Here is a 19497-nt window from a genome sequence, read left to right as displayed (position 1 = left end):
ATGTTTCCTGTTTTTGTAAATGTTTTAATTGTTAAAAATAAATCTATTGCAAAGTACTCGCATGTCTGTGAGCGTGTTGGTAATGTTGTGGTAGTGCGTGAGTATGGCCGTAGTTGTGTGAGCGTGTGTGTGTGTGTGTGCACGTTTTAGTGGGAGGGTCAGGGGGTCAGCATGAGTATGTACACTTATCAGCCATAACATTAAAACCACCTTGTTTCTACACTCACTGTCCATTTTATCAGCTCCACTTACCATATAGAAGCACTTTGTAGTTCTACAATTACTGACTGTAGTCCATTTGTCTCTGCATGCTTTTTTAAAGCCCCCTTTCATGCTGTTTTTAATGGTCAGGACCACCACAGAGCAGGTATTATTTAGGGGGTGGATCATTCTCAGCACTGCAGTGACACTGACATGGTGGTGGTGTGTTAGTGTGTGTTGTGCTGGTATGAGTGGATCAGACACAGCAGCGCTGCTGGAGTTTTTAGATACCATGTCCACTCACTGAACACTCAATTAGACACTCCTACCTAGTTGATCCACCTTGCAGATGTAAAGTCAGAGACGATCGCTAATCTATTGCTGCTGTTTGAGTTGATCATCTTCTAGACCTTCATCAGTGGTCACAGGATGCTGCCCATGGGGTGCTGTTGTCGCTGACAATTGAAGAACAGTATGAAAGGGGGCTAACAAAGCATGCAGAGAAAACAGATGGATTACAGTCAGTAATTGTAGAACTACAAAGTGCTTCTATATGGTAAGTGGAGCTGATAAAATGGACTGTGTAGAAACGAGGTGGTTTTAATGTTATGGCTGATCATCCTCAGTCTGAAAGCAGGTATACCTGTAGCTTTAAATGGCTTAGAGCAAACAAAATTAATGTTTTGTAGTGACCTGTAGAACTTAAACTGACCCTAATAAGATGTGGCAGGACTTTTTAACAGACATTACAAAACCCTCCAGCATGGTTTGAGCCTGACCTGGTTAGATGCTTTTTAGTTGCAGTTGGTACAACCAGTTAGTGTTAGGGTGATGATATCTCAGTGGTAAAAGTACTGGACTTGTAAAGAGTCACTGGTTCAAGCCCCACCACTGCCAGGTTGTCACTGATGGGCCCTTATGCAAGGCCCTTAACCCCCTATTTGCTTGCATTGTATATGGTCACAATTGTAAGTCACTTTGGATAAAGCGTCTGCTAAATGCCATAAATGTAGGATGTGTGTGCCGTGATCTGTTCTGTAGGGTTTTAGCTCACTGTCCCTGGAGTAGTGACCTTTTCACAGACACTGGTAGTGAAGACGGGCTGGTGTAAAGAAGTGGTCAGCAACTTCTTAAGGGTCAAATGGTGTGGGTGCTAGTCTGTGGCAGGCAGCAGAGGAAAAGTATAAGGGATTTAGAAAAGACAACACTGGTGAAAAGCACCAGGGAGGATGAAGAACACACAGGATTTAACTGAATCAGCAACAACACATTCAGTAAGATTTATTTTATTTATTTTATTTTAGACAATAAATAATTCCAGCAAAATTATCTCAGCAAAGTCAAACCAGTCAGGAGAAAAAGATTTGGGGGATTGATGTGTGGTGGCACAGAATAAATGTAATAACAGCAGATTTGTAGAAAACAACACGTCTCTGGAGTCATGTTCACCACCACCCAGTGCTCGTTATGTGGATGTGCTGTGGTGAGTGTCACAGCGCTGACAGAGGGGTAGGGGTGTGATGTCCTTATTTGTCATGCCAATAAAGCTTCGGTTAATAAAGACTGTTTTCATCATTAGTCTGTGCTGACTGATGAGGTTGGGTTTGGTGGATGCTGGGAGAATTATAAACACTATGGCCATACGTACGTGGAAACCCTTCGTAATGATTAACCTTAAAAGGTGTTTTAGCCACACGCTTCACTATAAGGTGTCTAAAATTAAAACAATTGGGCGATATAGTCCGTGTTCCTGTGCACAAAGTGAGCTCTTTAACGTGGCGGTGTGGAGGAACTTCAGTGGCCTTCACACAGCCCTTAAACACATTTAGGATGAACTCTATATCAAAGCCCATGGATTTGTGTTGAGACGTCCACATATTTTTGGTCCTATCCTGTTTGTGATGGTCTGGGTCAGGCCTTATTTCCTGTAAAACAAATGCCCAAAATGTGCAACATCCAGTGGGCAGGTGTAGCCTAGCGGTGAAGGTACTGGACTAGTAATTAAAAAGGTTACCGGGTTAAGCCACACCTTTGCTAGTTTGCCACTGTTGGGCCCTCAAGCAAGGCCCTTAACCCTCAATTGCTCAGACTGTATAATGTCACAACTGTAAGTCGCTTTGGATAAAAGCATCTGTTAAATGCTGAAAATGTAAATGATATTTCATAATAGAACATTATAGCATTTCACCTTTGTTGTAAGAGTTTAGGGAATACCCTTTCCAGTTCCTTCATGCACAAACTGAGACATTATCTAAACCCCATTCAGAAGCTTTGAAATAAACTGAATAAAATGCTGACTGTAAATCAGCTCTCATTAGTGAATTCCTGCAGTCTTGTTCCAGAATTTTATTGAGAACTATTGACATGTTCAGCTGTGGGCAATACAGTAATGTTTCTGGAAGGGTTCTGGGTTTGATCCTTACGTTTGATCACTTTGCAAGGAGTGTTGCAGGTTTTCTCCTAATATTGCCAAATACTGCCATGAAGAAGTGGACTGGCTGTTTATGTACAGGCTGCTCAGGTGGCTCAGTGGTAAATTGCACTAGCTCACTACAGCTAAGACCCAGGGTTCGAAGCCCCAGTGATGCTGTTGGCCGGTCGGGCGTCTACATACAGAAATAATTATCTAATTATCGGTTATGGCCGAGGCAACGAGTGTGTTACTGCATTAAGCTCAGTGATTCCGGGGAAACCGGACCCACCATGACCCTGATCAGGAGGAAGCAGTGAAAATAAATACATGAATGAATGTTTATGTTCAGTATACGTATCACACAAGCTGCCTGCTGTCACTACGACTACATGGTGAGGATTCAGTAGTCGCTTGTAGTCGTTCATCAGTCCAGGATCCAGTCCGATTCCTTCAGACCCAAAGTGCGGCCTAATGCGTCAATTGGGTCACATGACCTTCCTGGGAAAATCAAATTACTGTAGACAGCATGCTGAAAAACAGAGAGAAGAGCAAAGCATTATGGGACTGGACTGCCGAGTCATGTGCTAGTAATAAATGTACACATCACAATGTTCACCTACCACTTAATCGAGATTCTGTATAAATAAATCAACACTAGTTATATTTTATACAGCGGTACCTTGAAACTCGACGTCAGTTAGTTCTGGAAGGTATTTTTTCCCCATTAGGATGTTTGGGAAACCTGTTAATGCGTTTCATGGTCCCGTGGAACTGCACATACACCGATCAGGCATTATATTATGACCACCTTTCTAATATTGTGTTGATCCCCCTTTTGCTGCCCCATATGCAACAAACTGAGATGCTCTGTGTATTCTGACACCATCAGAACCAGCATTAATTTCTTCAGCAATCTGAGCTACAGTAGCTCGTCTGTTGGATCGGACCACACGCGCCAGCCTTCACTCCCCACGTGCATCAACGAGCCTGTCGCCGGTTTACCGCTGTTCCTTCCTTGGACCACTTTTGATACATACTGACCACTGCAGACCGGGAACACCCCACAAGAGCTGCAGTTTTGGAGATGGAGATGTCGTCTAGCCATCACAATTTGGCTCTCGTCAAACTTGCTTAAATCCTCACGCTCGTCCATTTTTCCTGCTTCTAACATCAACTTTGAGGATGAAATGTTCACTTGCTGTGTAATATATCCCCCCCACTAACAGGTGCCGTGATGAAGAGATAATCAGTGTTATTCACTTCACCTGTCAGTGCTCATAATGTTATGTCTGGTCGGTGTACATCGTTTATAGAAATAAACAAACTGAAATAAATAAAACAATTTACCGCTTTACGTTTGTGGTGTTTTGCACTTACATGTTCGCACAGATTCAGCAACAGGATCTTTATCGACAGAAACGTCCGTCTGAGTTTCTTGAATCTACACACACACACACACACAAAACCTTATCAGTGATCATTTAACAAAGCGTTTTATCTTATTAGATTATTTATTCAATATGCTTATGAAATCTTTAACATTCGGTTGAGTTTGGTTAACAGTGATTTTACCTTGATCTGTTCTTTAAGGTTTTCTGCTCTACACATCAAACTCTTAATCTGAGAATTTAAAAAAAAGGGGGGGGGGGGATCACACAGTATTATTAAACTAAAATCATACACACATGGGTCAAAAAGATTCAGTTCATGTTAACATTAAACGTCACGATGGAGGAAAATGTAACCCGAGCAATTATTATTGTGGTTGGTCTGAGTCTGTCAGAAACTTCTAATCTGGGACAGCTGTAGTGGGTAGAGTTTTGGGCTAGCAATCAGAAGATTGTGAGTTCGAATTTCAGCTCTCATGCAGCCTCTGTTGGGCCTTAACCCCCTGTCAGCTCCAGGGGTGCCGTACAATGGCTGACCCTGCACTCTGACCCTAGCTTCCAAACAGCAGAGGTCATAATTTCATCAGTTACCAGGTCAGCCAATCGTTGTTCATATAGCCGCCCAGCCCAGCCGGATGGCAGAGCTGAGATTCGAAACTAGCGTATTTTACCGCTGCGCCACCTGAGCGGCACCAGGTTAAAATTTTTGATGCGACATGTAACTGGTCGGGTCAGAATTTGGCATCAACATAATGAATCTATAAACCCAGCCTGCCTTGTTTTAACAGTTCAGGATGTTGGAGGTGACTCGTCCCCCCTCGGACCACTGTTGGTGGGAACATACCACGGCTGCCTGTGAGACCCCTTGCTGTTTTTGACTAGTATGGACACAATTATTACAAAATAAGCATTGTCATGTACATTTTTAAGGGGTGGTCCTAACCTTTTGGCTCATCAGTGTAATGCTGCCTGCTAACAAGCTTAGATACATGAACGATGATATATGGCTACAGAGTCTGCAGTGTCTATACCCACCTCGTTATGGAGCAGTTCCCTCTTGCGACCTTGAGGCTCGGCTGCAGAGACAGAGAGAGAGAACAGAATAAATTCTCCATCCTGCTACACCAGTCTAGATTCAGTAGCATTTTTACATGGCTGGAATCTTCTCTACTAGCGTGCAATTATTTTCTATGGAGTTGGGCGGTGGTTGGGTCTATGGTTGCTTTACCACTTGCTGCTGTGCTTAAAGTTCAGTAACTTACTGTTCCTACCAACCCACTTATTTACCCCTCCACTCCACCCCGACTCTCCGCCATCTATCAGCTCCAGTTGAATGATGGGATAGATTATCGGTTCCGTAGTGTGCAGTGTTTGCGTACTCAAAAATGGCTGCCCATTCAGTAGGTCATCCGGGTACTTTTCGTGTACTGTTTAATGAATACTACATGCTCTGACACACTACCAGCTCTCACCTACTGCTTTCGCGTACTGTTCAGTGTGGAAGTATGTGATTTCGGACGCAGCTATGGACAGTAGCGCAGACCTGTAGTGCTCTGTAGAAGAATCCACCCGTCCACCGCTGTCCAGTTTACAGATGGATTGATTTGTGTTTGAGAAAGGTTGTGCTAGCAGGCAAATATTCCAAAATTTAACCAAAAACAAAGAGGGGGGGGGGGGGATTATTCTAAATGGCAGTTCCTTTATTGACTCGTACTTACCAGCCAGTGCTAGCAGCAGCTCTCCCAGACTCTGCTGATACAAATCCAGTGTTTCACAATCCTCCATCCCACTTTGCTCCTGTACAAGACATCATGTCTGAACTACAGTACCCATAATGCAACACAATGCACCAACAGAAAGAACAAGGAACTTGAAATTATGTTTGAATTATTATCTCAGTCTAGTCTAGTCACCTTGGCTACAGCAGTTGCGGCTAAATCCAGTGCGGAGAGCAAGCGAGGCTGGTCCCGTGCCATTTCTATCACAAAGAACAAAGATATGTAAGAGAAAATGCCTAATAAAGTGTCCAGTCATTCTGTTATTAGTCCACTCAAGTTCATCCTCCCCATATAACAGGACAGTTCAAAGAACGCTACCTTATTTATACAACTTGTACACACCACTTACGACCACATGCCAACAAAAATACTCAGGTTTTATATGTTTGTTTTATCAGAACTGAATAATCAGTTCATCAGTTTCACGTGGATCACGTATACTAATACTCTAATGATCTGGAACGGCACGGTGGCTCAGTGGGTAGTGCTGTCGCCTCACAGCAAGAAGGTTCTGTGTTTGATTCCCAGGTGAAGCGGTCTGGGTCCTTTCTGTGTGGAGTTTGCATGTTCTCCCCGTGTCTGTGTGGGTTTCCTCCTGGAGCTCCGGTTTCCTCCCACAGTCCAAAGACGTGCAAGTGAGATGAACTGGAGATACTAAATTGTCCATGACTGTGTTTGATATTAAACTTGTGAACTGATGAATCGTGTGTAACCAGTAACTAACGTTCCTGTCATGAATGTAAACAAAGTGTGTAAAACATGACGTTAAAATCCTAATAAATAAATAAATAACTCTAATGATTTGCTTTGGTTTAGTGAATGTGGGTAAGGATAGAATAAATAGAATGACTTTACGTGTCATATATATATATATATATAATGACAACAAGGTCAGGTGTCCCTAGAGCAGAGAGGGATTCATACCCACAACCTTTCAAATGATAGCCCAAAGCTGTACCCACCAGGCTACCACCGTCCCCTGATCGTGTACTTCATACTGTTATTTGGAAATCTTACGTACCCCTTAGTACATCCCTGGCCGACTGGGCTTTCTCAAAGCTGATCCTGTTGTCTGAATCCACCAGCGCTTTGAGTTCTTCAGCTCGAGACACGTACTGGTTCACCTGAGAGAGACCATCAGATCGCTCAGTTAATCTAATCACAACTCATCTCAACACCTTTTCATAAATCAAACTCTTTTGGATTTAGTAAAGGTATTGAATCATGGGAACAAATACACAAAATCACATGCAGTTAGCTTGAGAATGACTGGCACCCTTGATAAAAATGGCTCAATCTAAGCAATGGACAAATGTAATTAAGAAATTATTTATTAATTAAAATCACCAATAATTTTCAGCTGATTTGGAATTTCAGACAAGTTAACTGATTAAGCACTTTTTTAAAAGTCGCTTTGAACGTCAATATAATAGTTTAAAAAAATCATAACACTTTAGCAAAATAAAAGTAAATTTGTTCTCTAAAATTGAAAACATTTGTTAATAGAGCCACTAAAATAAAATGTTATCCATGACTTTCTTAATTACTGGGGTAAAAACATGAGGTTACAGGCAAAATTTCCTTCATTATTTATTAAAAACGGACAGCACTTGGGTGGTGCAGTGATAAAATATGCTAGTTTATTATCGCTGAGATCCGAGATCTGAGTGATGCTATCGGCCAGCCGGGCATCTATGCAAACATTATTGGCTATGTCTGACAGGGGTGTGGCCAAGATTCCAAGCCAGATTCCTTGCTTGTGGTTTTCTAGTCTCATCAAGCATTGTAGGCTGCACCAAACAGATGACTGGTACATAAAAGTACAAGACTAATGAGGCACAGAAATGATTATTTCTATATACACTGATCAGCCATAACATTAAAACCACCTCATTGTCTCTACACTCACTGTCTATTTTATCAGCAGTGCTATATGGTAAGAGGAGCTGATAAAATGGACAGTGAGTGTAGAAACAAGGAGGTGGTCATAATGTTATGCCTAATCGATGTATTTGAATAACCAATAATTCTACAGCCGACTGTTCATTTGTGATACAGAAAGTGTTTAAAATGCACCAACCTTTAGTCTCAGAGCTTCTTTTCTTTGTCTGTCTGGCTCATCTGACAAAAGAAATTGTGATCAACTTAACTGATAAATAACAATAAATGCACACGATCAGCCCAACAGCATGAAAATCTTTCCACCCAGTGCAGGCACAAGCAGTCTGAAGGTGCAGTGTGCACAACATGTACACACTATATGACCAAAAGTATTTGGACACCTGACCATAAGCTTGTTGGACATTCCATTCCAAAAACAAATGCTACTAAAACAGAGCGACCTTTATGTGATATTTTCTCAGAAGACTTTAAAGTATGTCTGTGAGAATGTGTGCCCATTCAGTCCCCAGTGAGCACTGGGGTTGGTCACGAAAGCCTCAGTTGATGTTCCAGTTCATTCCAAAGCTGTTGAGTAGGGCTGAGGTCAGGGCTCTGTGCAGGACACTGGAGTTTCTTTATAGAGCTTGCTTTGTACACAGGGGTAAAGCCATGCTGGTACAGAAAAAGGGCCTTCCCTAAACTGTTGGTGTGAAGTTAAAAGCATATAATTTCCTTCATGTAATTGATTTATTACACCTGTTAGCGATTGTTGTGGTGGAAACATACGCATTAAAAATGAGAACTACAACTAATCACATGCGCTGGCTTTTGTAGTCAGCAGATGCCAATTTACTTGAACACCAGTGGAGGTTTTGGACTATGTGTTGGCATGTTGATGTCCAGTCACCAGAACAGGCAAGACATATTACCTGAACCTGAGTTAATCTAAAGTAAGGTGAAGCTAAAATGCTAAGTCATGGTGGACTATTTCCACCAGGTCACAAAGCAATGGTAACGGCAAGTTTAGGTGGGGCTCCAACTGGCAGGGTCTGGATTATAAATGCTGTATCCTTACAATACATGTGTGTGGTGCTTACAGTGAATAGCTGGCACAAAGTGTTCCAGAGCGCAGCAGTAGAGAGACAGAGCTGCAGCTTTCTCCCCGTCCTGATCCTTCTGCACCGCCCGCAGCACCAGCTCCTTCTAAAATAGAGAAATAGAAAAACGAATGTAGTGCTGACCTGCTGCACTAACCTGTCGATATATTTAGGGGTCACTACAGCAGTTGTGCAACTGTGCAGGGATTTGTTGTACGTTTTTTGCACTTTCTAATAAGCCATACATTATCAAAACTAAACAGGACTGCAAGCAAGCAAGTCTAACTGAGGGTCACTGTGTTGATTATGCAGCCATGCTCCTGCTGGTTGGTTGATGGTCGTGTCAACGTCCTAACTCTTCTAAAACTGAAGAGTGTATAAATAGCCAACACGTTACAATACACACCCATTTAAACACACACTTACCGCTTTGGTTAGGCTTTCAGCACTGGGCATGTGTTCCAGATCCACAAACGGGTGCAGGAAGAACTCATCGAACGTGATCCGTGAGTCTGGATCTCTCTCCAACAGCCTGAGTAACAAATCCCGGCAGTCTCTGGACACTCTGGCACCGACTGGCAGCTAAATATCACACCCGAACATACACATGCATGTATGAAACACTACTTCTACCACAAAAAACAAACACCACATGGCCAATTGTATGTAGACAGTTAATGTCTACTGTTGTTTCAGACACACTTATTGTTAAAATGTGCATTAAAACAAACAAAAACCACTGGAGAAAAGGTGCTGAAGAATAAAGCACTTAAAATGATCTGCCTCCATTTGCTACACTTAACACCGAGTTCTCATCTGCATCCAAGCAACATCAGTAGTTCAGGAAATGCCATTTTGATCTTAGCATGCCTCTATGCACGATATATTGGAAATGACTAGATTGGCAGATAAAGGGGGAAAATTCTGCTGAAGTTCCAGAGAAGATTTGTTTATCTCACCTCTATGGGTTTATCACTGCGGATTTTCTCCTCCAGTTCACTGTATGATCGGGAAGCAAACGGTGCACGGCCAAACAACGCCTCTGAGGTAAAACACACAAATTAGAAAGATATGATCCCATAAGAGACATCAGATTTCAACATTCATGCATTATTTCCTACTCAATAGAGGTTAACTGGTCAAATTTAGCAAGTAATTATTAAAAACATGCTTTAAAAATATGGAAATTAACCACTAAAAGAACTTCATTAGTCTATGGTTAACCGTTAACCAACAAGCTAACTGCAATGAATCTAAATAAAGACATGACAGAGTTGTGTGTTAAGCTAGCTTTAGGCTTATTAAAGAGGGTAAAAAGCATAATGTGACAGTATCGTAGAACGGTCACATAATCATATACATCACATCACAAGACCAAAACAGCATTTAAAATGTGACTGTCTTTCTAAACTGTTCAGTCAAACAGAATACACCTGACATTTGAGTTCTGTTTGATAAAAAGGCAGTAAAAAAAACTACAAGTGTTGGAGTTAATCATGTAAACCCTCTTGTTTAACACTTATAGTGAAAAGCGCCTCTGGTGGAGTCATCGCAATTGACATAAGTTCAATAATTAATTACTACATGAAGTGCAGAGACCCTGAGTGAAAATTCTGTCAGAATTTTGTGTTTTTGCATGTCTCTGTTTTCTCCAGAAGCTGTAGTGAGTAGACTGGTCTCTGTGATTGGTTTTGCCTTCTGTTAATTCTTCCAGTAATTCCAGTCTAAATACAGTAATGCCTAGTTTACACTACACGATTTTTGCCCTGATTTTCGCTCACCGCTAGATTTGCCGGCTCGGGAGCGACTTGGTGTTCGCTTGACGATCTAAACTCGGCTCTCGATCGCTGTGTGTGAACTACTTAACGACTCGATCCGAGCGGCTGAGGAGAGATATCTAGCATATTGAATATTTGTATTAGTCGGCAATGAGTGCGGTGAGGGGGATGGTATAGTTTCTATCAGAATACATCGGCACACACACAAGCTTTACAGTATTTATGAATTAACCGTCCACGCCGAACCATCACACCAACACTGCATTACAAAAAATATTTATTAACCTCCAACTCGCTATAGAACAAAACAATCTTTGCTGGTCGCGTTGCCAAATCCACTCAGATTCATTAATTTTTCTCTTTGATTTTACGCTGCACATCGGCGCACAAACAACTTTGATCGCTCGCTACTTGTTGACGTGCATTTTTGGACGTGGTGTCATTAAACCTCTCGTCACTTCTCGTGTGTGTTTTCGTGACAGAACGTAGTTTGGGAGACCAGAGAAGCTCTTTGATTCCAGTTGGTGATAGACGGTGTAGTGAGAAACCCCCTATCGCCGATCAGTCGAGTAGTGTGAAAGCCACACTGATTTGAAAGACTCCCGATTACAAGAGATCCAGTCGTGTAGTGTGAATGACTAAGTGACCAGGAAGCATGACTAAGGCTCTCACCATACAAGATGACCCCGACAGACCAGAGGTCGACCCGGGCGTCGTACTGTCGCCTGCACACAATCTCCGGAGCCATGTAGAGAGGAGATCCTCTAAGAGAGCTCTGCTCGTCCCACGGAGACATGTACTGAGCAAAGCCGAAATCTGCACACACACAGATTAAACACGTGTATACTTCTGTCATGGTCTTCAGATTTACTGATTACCTACTTTAATCAGTTCCTTTTTTGGACCACTTTTGATAGATTCTGACCACTGCAGACCGGGAACACCCCACAAGAGCTGCAGTTTTGGAGATGCTCTGACCCAGTCATCTAGCCGCCACAATTTGGCCCTCGTCACACTCGTTTAGATCCTCACGCTCGATTTTGAGGATAAAATGTTCACTTGCAGTGAACATTTTAACAGGTTCCGTGATGAAGAAATAATCAGTGTTATTCACTTCACCTGTCAGTGGTCATAATGTTATGTCTGGTCGGTGTATCAGACATTGGCTATAAGTAACAAAGATGGTGCCAAGAACAATTTTTTTGCTGAATCTTTTCATTTGCCCGAGGTGAGTTCATATTCGGATCAGCTTTGTGTACGGAGAGCCACACCCTGATCAGCAATTATTCCCCAACTCTGTACAGGCACCATCAATCAGCCAGCAGAGGTCATAATTGTCTCAGTGAATAATTCCCAGTTTCAGGTCTAAAACATAGTGTAGTGTTCAGTAAGCTTTACCTGCTAGTTTGAGGACGTTGCCACTCAGCAGGATGTTTTGGGGTTTCAGGTCGAGGTGGGAGATGTTTCTCTCATGAAGGAACTTCAGAGCACAGGCTGGATTTACACAGAAACCACACATACTAGATTACACAACAAACTTAACTTACTTTTCTTTCTATAAAATGTCTGTAGCATCTTCTGATTTAACTGTTCTGCGTAAATATAAAGACTTTTAGCGCCATATCCAACAAAGCAACCCCAAAACAACAGTACACCTCATCTATGTTTCACCCTACACATGCTGTTCTCTTTTCTATATTATTTATGCATTTTCTCCTAATTTATTGTAGTCAGTTTGGCAGTCGAGGTGGGTATATTGCTGCTCACGCCACCTCCGACCCATGCTCAGCCCTTAGTGGAACCCTTTTTCACCCATGCACTCTGCACAGGCGATTCTCTGTCTGCTACTCAGGGTCCTTACACAGCATTTAAAGACCCCGCCAACATAGTCCGGTCGTCCCGCCCTAGCAGAAACGTGTCTGCTAAAAGCACTGCCAGTTATGCCCGCTAGATGGCGCCCAGCCGACGGGTGGCAATGCCGAGTTTTAAACCGAGGAGTTCAGAATGTCGTCGCTGGTGTGCTAGTGGAATATCCAGCTGCACCCCCTGGATGCCACATATGCTGTTCTTTAAGAAAAATCTTACTTTCATGGATCCCGCATCACTCGGACTAAGTGTATGCAAGGTTTTGGATCACATAGCAGGCACTGCCAATTATGCCAGCTAGATGGCACCCAGCCGACCGTGGAAACACCGAGATTCAAACCAAGGAGTTCAGAATCTCGGCACTGGTGTGCTAGTGGAATATCCCACATGCTGTTCTTTAAAAAAAAAATCTTACTGTCATGGATCCCGCATCACTCGAACACATAACCCATACAGTATCATTCTATTCAAGTGATTTTAACCCACTGATTGATCACTCTTGAGAATGTGGTGACCGAGCTTTCATTAAAATGACACTCTAGTCCAAAAAAAAAAAAAAATGTACCTATCTGCTGCAAGCAGCGGCGTGCCACTCTCTCAGGTAAGATCCTCCGGCTACGGATAAAACGTGACAGATCTCCACCAGAGCACCACTCCAGAATGAGGTAGATGTTCTCACTGTCCCACTGTAATACAAACAAGTGGTTTAAGGAAAAATGTTATTTAACATCCAACAACAGAAGATCATCGGCTGCCCACTGGCCAGCCTGGAGGACCTGTTCAGCTCCCGCTGCCTCAGCAGGGCAGCCAACATACTGAAAGACCAATCTCACCCTGGACATCATCTGGACAACACAACACTGGTAACTGGACTCAGCACACTGCTACACTCTACTCTGTCCATATTTATATTTATTATGACTGCACTATTGTGTCTAAAGTGTGCAATATGCAATATCGTCTTAAGCTACTCAGAGCATGTGCAATAACGCCACTGCTACCTCACTGCGGTTTTCAACCATTGTTTATGTGTATATTTACACTGATCAGCCATAACATTAAAACCACCTCCTTGTTTCTACACTCACTGTCCATTTTATCAGCTCCACTTACCATATAGAAGCACTTTGTAGTTCTACAATTACTGACTGTAGTCCATCTGTTTCTCTACATACTTTTTTTTTTTACCTGCTTTTACCCTGTTGTTCAATGGTCAGGACCTCCACAGGACCACCACAGAGCAGGTATTATTTAGGTGGTGGATCATTCTCAGCACTGCAGTGACACTGACATGGTGGTGGTGTGTTAGTGTGTGTTGTGCTGGTATGAGTGGATCAGACACAGCAGCACTGCTGGACTGAGAATAGTCCACCAACCAAAAATATCCAGCCAACAGCGCCCCGTGGGCAGCGTCCTGTGACCACTGATGAAGGTCTAGAAAATGACCGACTCAAACAGCTGCAATAGTTGAGCGATCGTCTCTGACTTTACATCTACAAGGTGGACCAACTAGGTAGGAGTGTCTAATAGAGTGGACAGTGAGTGGACACGGTATTTAAAAACTACATCAGCGCTGCTGTGTCTGATCCACTCATACCAGCACAACACACACGAACACACCACCACCATGTCAGTGTCACTGCAGTGCTGAGAATGATCCACCACCTAAATAATACCTGCTCTCTGGTGGTCCTGTGGGGGTCCTGACCATTGAAGAACAGGGTGAAAAGGGGCTAACAAAGCATGCAGAGAAACAGATGGACTACAGTCAGTAATTGTAGAACTTCAAAGTGCTTCTATATGGTAAGTGGAGCTGACAACGAATTAATTGACTGTCCAAATCCTCCCCTTTTACCTGAAAGTCTTTTAGCTGAACAATATGTGGATGACGGATCGTTTTCAGAATCTCGATCTCAGTCAGAAGGTTTTCCATCGACGCCTTGTTCAGACTCTTCTTACTGACCACCTTCACTGCCACCGCCTCCCTGGAATCAGTCTAAAACAATACAAAATAAAAATAATTACCCAGACACTCACCCAGGACCATTACATCAAAATGGGAACACCCAGTGCACTACTGGCTAAATGCGGTGGTCGTCTTTCTCACACACTCACCTTCAGATTCAATAAGAACGTTACAGATAATGGATATGTTACAAGCCTCAACGTCAGAAATGTTAGGACGGTATCTTAAATGCCAATAAAAATATGAATTAAAAACAATACAAAACACAATATTTCATGTTTCACCTTATAAATGTTTATGAAAATAGTTGTTCCTTAAATCATTCCTGAACCATTTTTGCTTTGTGGCAGGGCGCATTATCCTGCTGAAAGAGGCCACAGCCATCAGGGAATGCCTGCAGCAAGGCTTAGGTAGGTGGTACGTGTCAAAATAACATTCACATGGATGGTAGGACCCGAGGTTTCCCAGCAGAACGTCGCCCAAAGCATCACACTGCCACCAGTGCATCGTGGTGCCATGTGTTCCCCAGGTAAGCGACACACACGCACCCGGCCATCCACGTGATTCATCAGACCAGTCCACCTTCTTCCATTGCTCCGTGGTCCAGTTCCGATGCTCACATGCGCATTGTTGGCAATTTCGGCAGTGGACAGGGGTCAGCATGGGCACCCTGACTCGTCTGCGGCTATGCAGCCCCACTTCTTCTATGCAGCATTAACTTCTTCAGCAGTTTGAGCTACAGTAGCTCGTCTGTTGGATCGGACCACACGGGCCAGCCTTCACTCCCCACGTGCATCAATGAGCCATGGCCGCCCATGACCCTGTCGCCGGTTTACCACTGTTCCTTCCTTGGACCACTTTTGATAGATACTGACCGCTGCAGACCGGGAACATCCCACAAGAGCTGCAGTTTTGGAGATGCTCTGACCCAGTCGTCTAGCCATCACAATTTGGCCCTCGTCAAACTCGCTCCGATCCTCACGCTCGCCCATTTTTCCTGCTTCTAACATCAACTTTGAGGATAAAATGTTCACATGCTGACCAATATAATACATCCCCCCTACTAACAGGTGCCGTGATGAAGAGATAATCAGTGTTATTCAGTGCTCATAATGTTATGCCTGCTCAGTGTATCTAGCCCTTTATTATATTATGTGCAGCACGTTTTCAATGGGAGACACATTGGACTGCAGATGTGCAAGTTCCCCTTGACGAGTGCACTCATGCACTCCTGTACTGTGACAAAACTCATCACTATTCAGTAGTGGCTTGCATTGTGTGCACAAAATCTTTTAATGATATTATGAACTGTAGGAGTGAAATAGCTCAAATCCTTGCAGTCTCTTGCTACGGACGATATGTCCTTAAACTGCTGGATTATTTGCTGATTAGACACCATTAAGCAGTAAAGTTGTGGGTCATGATAATAAAAGCCATGCTGCCGGAACTCGGGTGCTGCTGTTCCCGGGCGGGGCTCACAAAACCAGAAGACACATGGCATCACGTGAACCTAGCCATTGAGGAGACACACATCAGTGCGCTCTCAGTGCTGATCCCAAGCCCGAATAAACAGAAGGGTTGCATCAGGAAGGGGATCTGACATAAAAACTGTCTCAAATCAAACATGCACATGAATGATCTGCTGTGGTGACGCATGAAGGGAGCAGCTGAAAGGAACCTCTCGCAGGCATTATTAGGCAGTTTTTTTTACATTTAGGATGCTTTTAAATATTAATCGTTCCTAGTCCTAAAATGTCCCAGTGCCAAATTATTTGGAATGTTTTTGCTAGAATCAATTTCATTATGAGGACAAAACATGAAATATATTATTTCATACAGTTTTCATTAGCCTTTTACATACTGTCCCAACATTTCTAAAATCGATGTAATAACAAAATTATAAACTTATAAACCCACATCCCGAACAACCAAAGTATTTTGCTGTTCTTTGTTTTGAACATAAAAATGTGATTACTCACTCTGCCTCCTCATAATCAGTATGCGTGTGCAGGTGGCATTAAAGTGGCAGGAATGGAAAACAGCTGGCACAAGCAAATCTGTCTGTACCTTACAGGCTTCCTGATTGCATAAGAGGAGAGAACAAACCCACCTTCCGGTAAGCTTTGTAAACCGTTGCGTAGGTACCACTGCCAAGTCTCTCCGTGAGAAGGAAGTCCGCGAGCCTCGGCGGGGCAAAGCTCGAGGCCATGTTACCCCAACACCTGACATCAAAGACTTTCTAAAAGAGATTAGATTAAATTACGATCTGTACACACTCACCACACGCAGATATCAGAGCTCAGTTTATAATAACAATAGTGTGATTGCAGTAGGCTATATACTAATTATAAAACATTTATAATTGCACACATAATGTCTATAACTGCACCTTTTAGGCTTATGTTTAGTTTTTGTTCTGTGTTAGATGTTTTATATTCTTATATATTTATATTATTATATTTTTTATATCTTATTTTTGCATTACATTACTTTATTTTTTCCTGTACTACACTGACATGTCATTGTGTGATGCTTGTGATAATTGTTAATTGCTGCTGTAACACTGCATTTTTCCTTTGGGGATCAATAAAGTAATCAATCAATCAATCAATCAATCTTCATCCAATTTTGACATGATTACAGTAACTGATGTGGTTGTGGAGTTAAATGCAGGCACAGAAATCTCATGCCAGTTAAGCAGGTTTGAACCTTGTGTTTGTTAAGTCAAGCTTGTTTTTGTGAGCTTTTTTTTTATACTGAACTGAAACAGTAAAACAGAAACAGAAAGTAACACACAGATGTGTATTAACCTCTGTACCCTGTAGTTACAGATTAATTTATTCATTAGGTTTAGAGTTGAAGTCAATTAGACCTGCTAAGATATCTACATCCTACATTTTGATATCTGTACAAAGTATTATAGACTTTTTAGAGCTTTTTCACTGTAAAAAGTCAGAAGAACAGTTACAAAAACACTGTAACTCTGAAACTCCTTACAAGTGAATGTAAACGTTTGTTGGGGGGGGGGGGTTGTTAGCCCCCTTTCATGCTGTTCTTCAATGGTCAGGACCCTCAGAGGACCCCCACAGGAGTTTTTAAACACCTCACTGTCACTGCTGGACTGAGAATAGTCCACCAACCAAAAATATCCAGCCAACAGCGCCCCGTGGGCAGCGTCCTGCGACCACTGATGAAGGTCTAGAAGATGACCGACTCAAACAGCAGCAATAGATGAGCGATCGTCTCTGACTTCACATCTACAAGATGGACCAACTAGGTAGGAGTGGACAGTGAGTGGACATGGTATTTAAAAACTCCAGCACAACACACACTAACACACCACCACCATGTCAGTGTCACTGCAGTGCTGAGAATGATCCACCACCTAAATAATACATGCTCTGTGGGGGTCCTGTGGGGGTCCTGACCATTGAAGAACAGCATGTAAGGGGGCTAACAAAGCATGCAGAGAAACAGATGGACTACAGTTAGTAATTGTAGAACTACAAAGTGCTTCTATATGGTAAGTGGAGCTGATAACAGTGAGTGTAGAAACAAGGAGGTGGTTTTAATGTTATGACTGATCCAGTGTAATGTACAGTGTACAGTAAACACACCCTGTTACAGTTATTAAACAGACAGGTCACATATTTGGACTGAATCTGTATTTTATTGTATTAAGTTTGATCCTGAAGTTCCACCTGCAACTCACCCAGCAGGAACTCCATCTATAAATCACCCAGTCACAAACCGAGACTTTATAAACACTTTAGTTTGTTTTATTTGCTAAATAAATCACGTGTCATGCATTTAGGCACTTACCTGGTTAAAAGTGTGAATTATCCAGCCTGTGTTTATTCACTACAGTATAATGTTTTCACCGCCTCCATGTTTACTGTCAGCTGAAAGTGACGGAGATCTGAACCCACTACTGCCCTCTACAGGAAAGATCTCATACAGTCATTAAAAAGCAGTATTTGTACACAATTGTATAAAACAAATGTACCAACAATTGATTATACCAAAAATACTTAATTATAATTAAAAAAAACTAATATAAGTTAATAAAAACTAGGAACATGTTTTGTATGTTTGTTTTCAATGACGAGCACTGAAATACCGCAAATGTCCGCCAGATGTCGCCACAAAAAAAATAAAAATAAAAAGTATGGCTGTGTCCCAAATCACATGCTGCTCCTTTACCCTACAAAGCCTCTGGGATTTTGGGATCCCATTATATCCCAAGATATCATATTAGACCCCACCATCCCTCTATAAAAAGTGCTAAAAATGTTAACATTATGACCACCTCCTTGTTTCTACACTCACTGTCCTTTTTATCTGCTCCACTTACCATATAGAAGCACTTTGTATTTCTACAATTACTGACTGTAGTCCATCTGTTTCTCTGCATACCTTTTTAGCCTGCTCTCACCTTGTCCTTCCATGGTCAGGACCCCCACAGGACCACCACAGAGCAGGTATTATTTAGGTGGTGGATCATTCTCAGCACTGCAGTGACACTGACATGGTGGTGGTGTGTTAGTGTGTGTTGTGCTGGTATGAGTGGATCAGACACAGCAGCGTCCACTCACTGTCCACTCTATTAGACGCTCCTACCTAGTTGGTCCACCTTGTAGATGTAAAGTCAGAGACGATCGCTCATCTATTGCAGCTGTTTGAGTCGGTCATCTTCTAGACCTTCATCAGTGGTCACAGGACGCTGCCCACGGGGCGCTGTTGGCTGGATATTTTAGGTTGGTGGACTATTCTCAGTCCAGAAGTGACAGTGAGGTGTTTAAAAACTCCAGCAGCGCTGCTGTCTGATCCACTCATACCAGCACAACACACACTAACACACCACCACCATGTCAGTGTCACTGCAGTGCTGAGAATGATCCACCACCTAAATAATACCTGCTCTGTGGTGGTCCTGTGGGGGTCCTGACCATCGAAGAACAGGGTGAAAGGGGGCTAACAAAGCATGCAGAGAAACAGATGGACTACAGTCAGTAATTGTAGAACTACAAAGTGCTTCTATATGGTAAGTGGAGTTGGTGGTTTTAATGTTATGGCTGATCGGTGTCTCATCTTATTTTAGGAGTGTTTGACTCTGCCACGCTGCAGTT

At 42.6% G+C, this 19497-nt stretch overlaps 1 protein-coding gene across 1 annotated transcript; it reads right to left on the bottom strand.

The window, feature by feature from the left end:
- Window positions 1-1476: 1476 nt before the first annotated feature.
- On the bottom strand, window positions 1477-18268 carry ulk3 (unc-51 like kinase 3). Its single transcript, XM_063004400.1, has 17 exons — window positions 18191-18268; window positions 16479-16607; window positions 14258-14398; window positions 12968-13088; window positions 11935-12030; window positions 11209-11352; window positions 9718-9800; window positions 9185-9340; window positions 8759-8864; window positions 7861-7901; window positions 6802-6904; window positions 5916-5980; window positions 5721-5799; window positions 5038-5078; window positions 4187-4234; window positions 3992-4055; window positions 1477-3143 (listed from the first exon to the last, which is right to left on the bottom strand). Exons 2-17 carry the CDS (start codon window positions 16575-16577, stop codon window positions 3127-3129), a joined length of 1404 nt encoding a protein of 467 aa, XP_062860470.1. The 5' UTR covers window positions 16578-16607; window positions 18191-18268; the 3' UTR covers window positions 1477-3126.
- Window positions 18269-19497: the final 1229 nt, after the last annotated feature.

This window comes from Trichomycterus rosablanca, chromosome 11 (genome assembly GCF_030014385.1).
Source record: "Trichomycterus rosablanca isolate fTriRos1 chromosome 11, fTriRos1.hap1, whole genome shotgun sequence".
Taxonomy (NCBI): Eukaryota; Metazoa; Chordata; class Actinopteri; order Siluriformes; family Trichomycteridae; genus Trichomycterus; species Trichomycterus rosablanca.
This window is presented reverse-complemented; position numbering and strand designations above follow the sequence as displayed.

Excerpts from the sequence above, each read along its gene's own strand:
- ulk3 (XM_063004400.1), bottom strand. The coding sequence starts at position 16,577 with ATGGCCTCGAGCTTTGCCCCGCCGAGGCTCGCGGACTTCCTTCTCACG. Across the intron at positions 13,089-14,257 it reads TTCAGCTAAAAGACTTTCAG|TGGGACAGTGAGAACATCTA; the intron begins GTAAAAGGGGAG and ends TTTGTATTACAG. Across the intron at positions 6,905-7,860 it reads AAGAAGCTCTGAGACTAAAG|GTGAACCAGTACGTGTCTCG; the intron begins GTTGGTGCATTT and ends GGTCTCTCTCAG.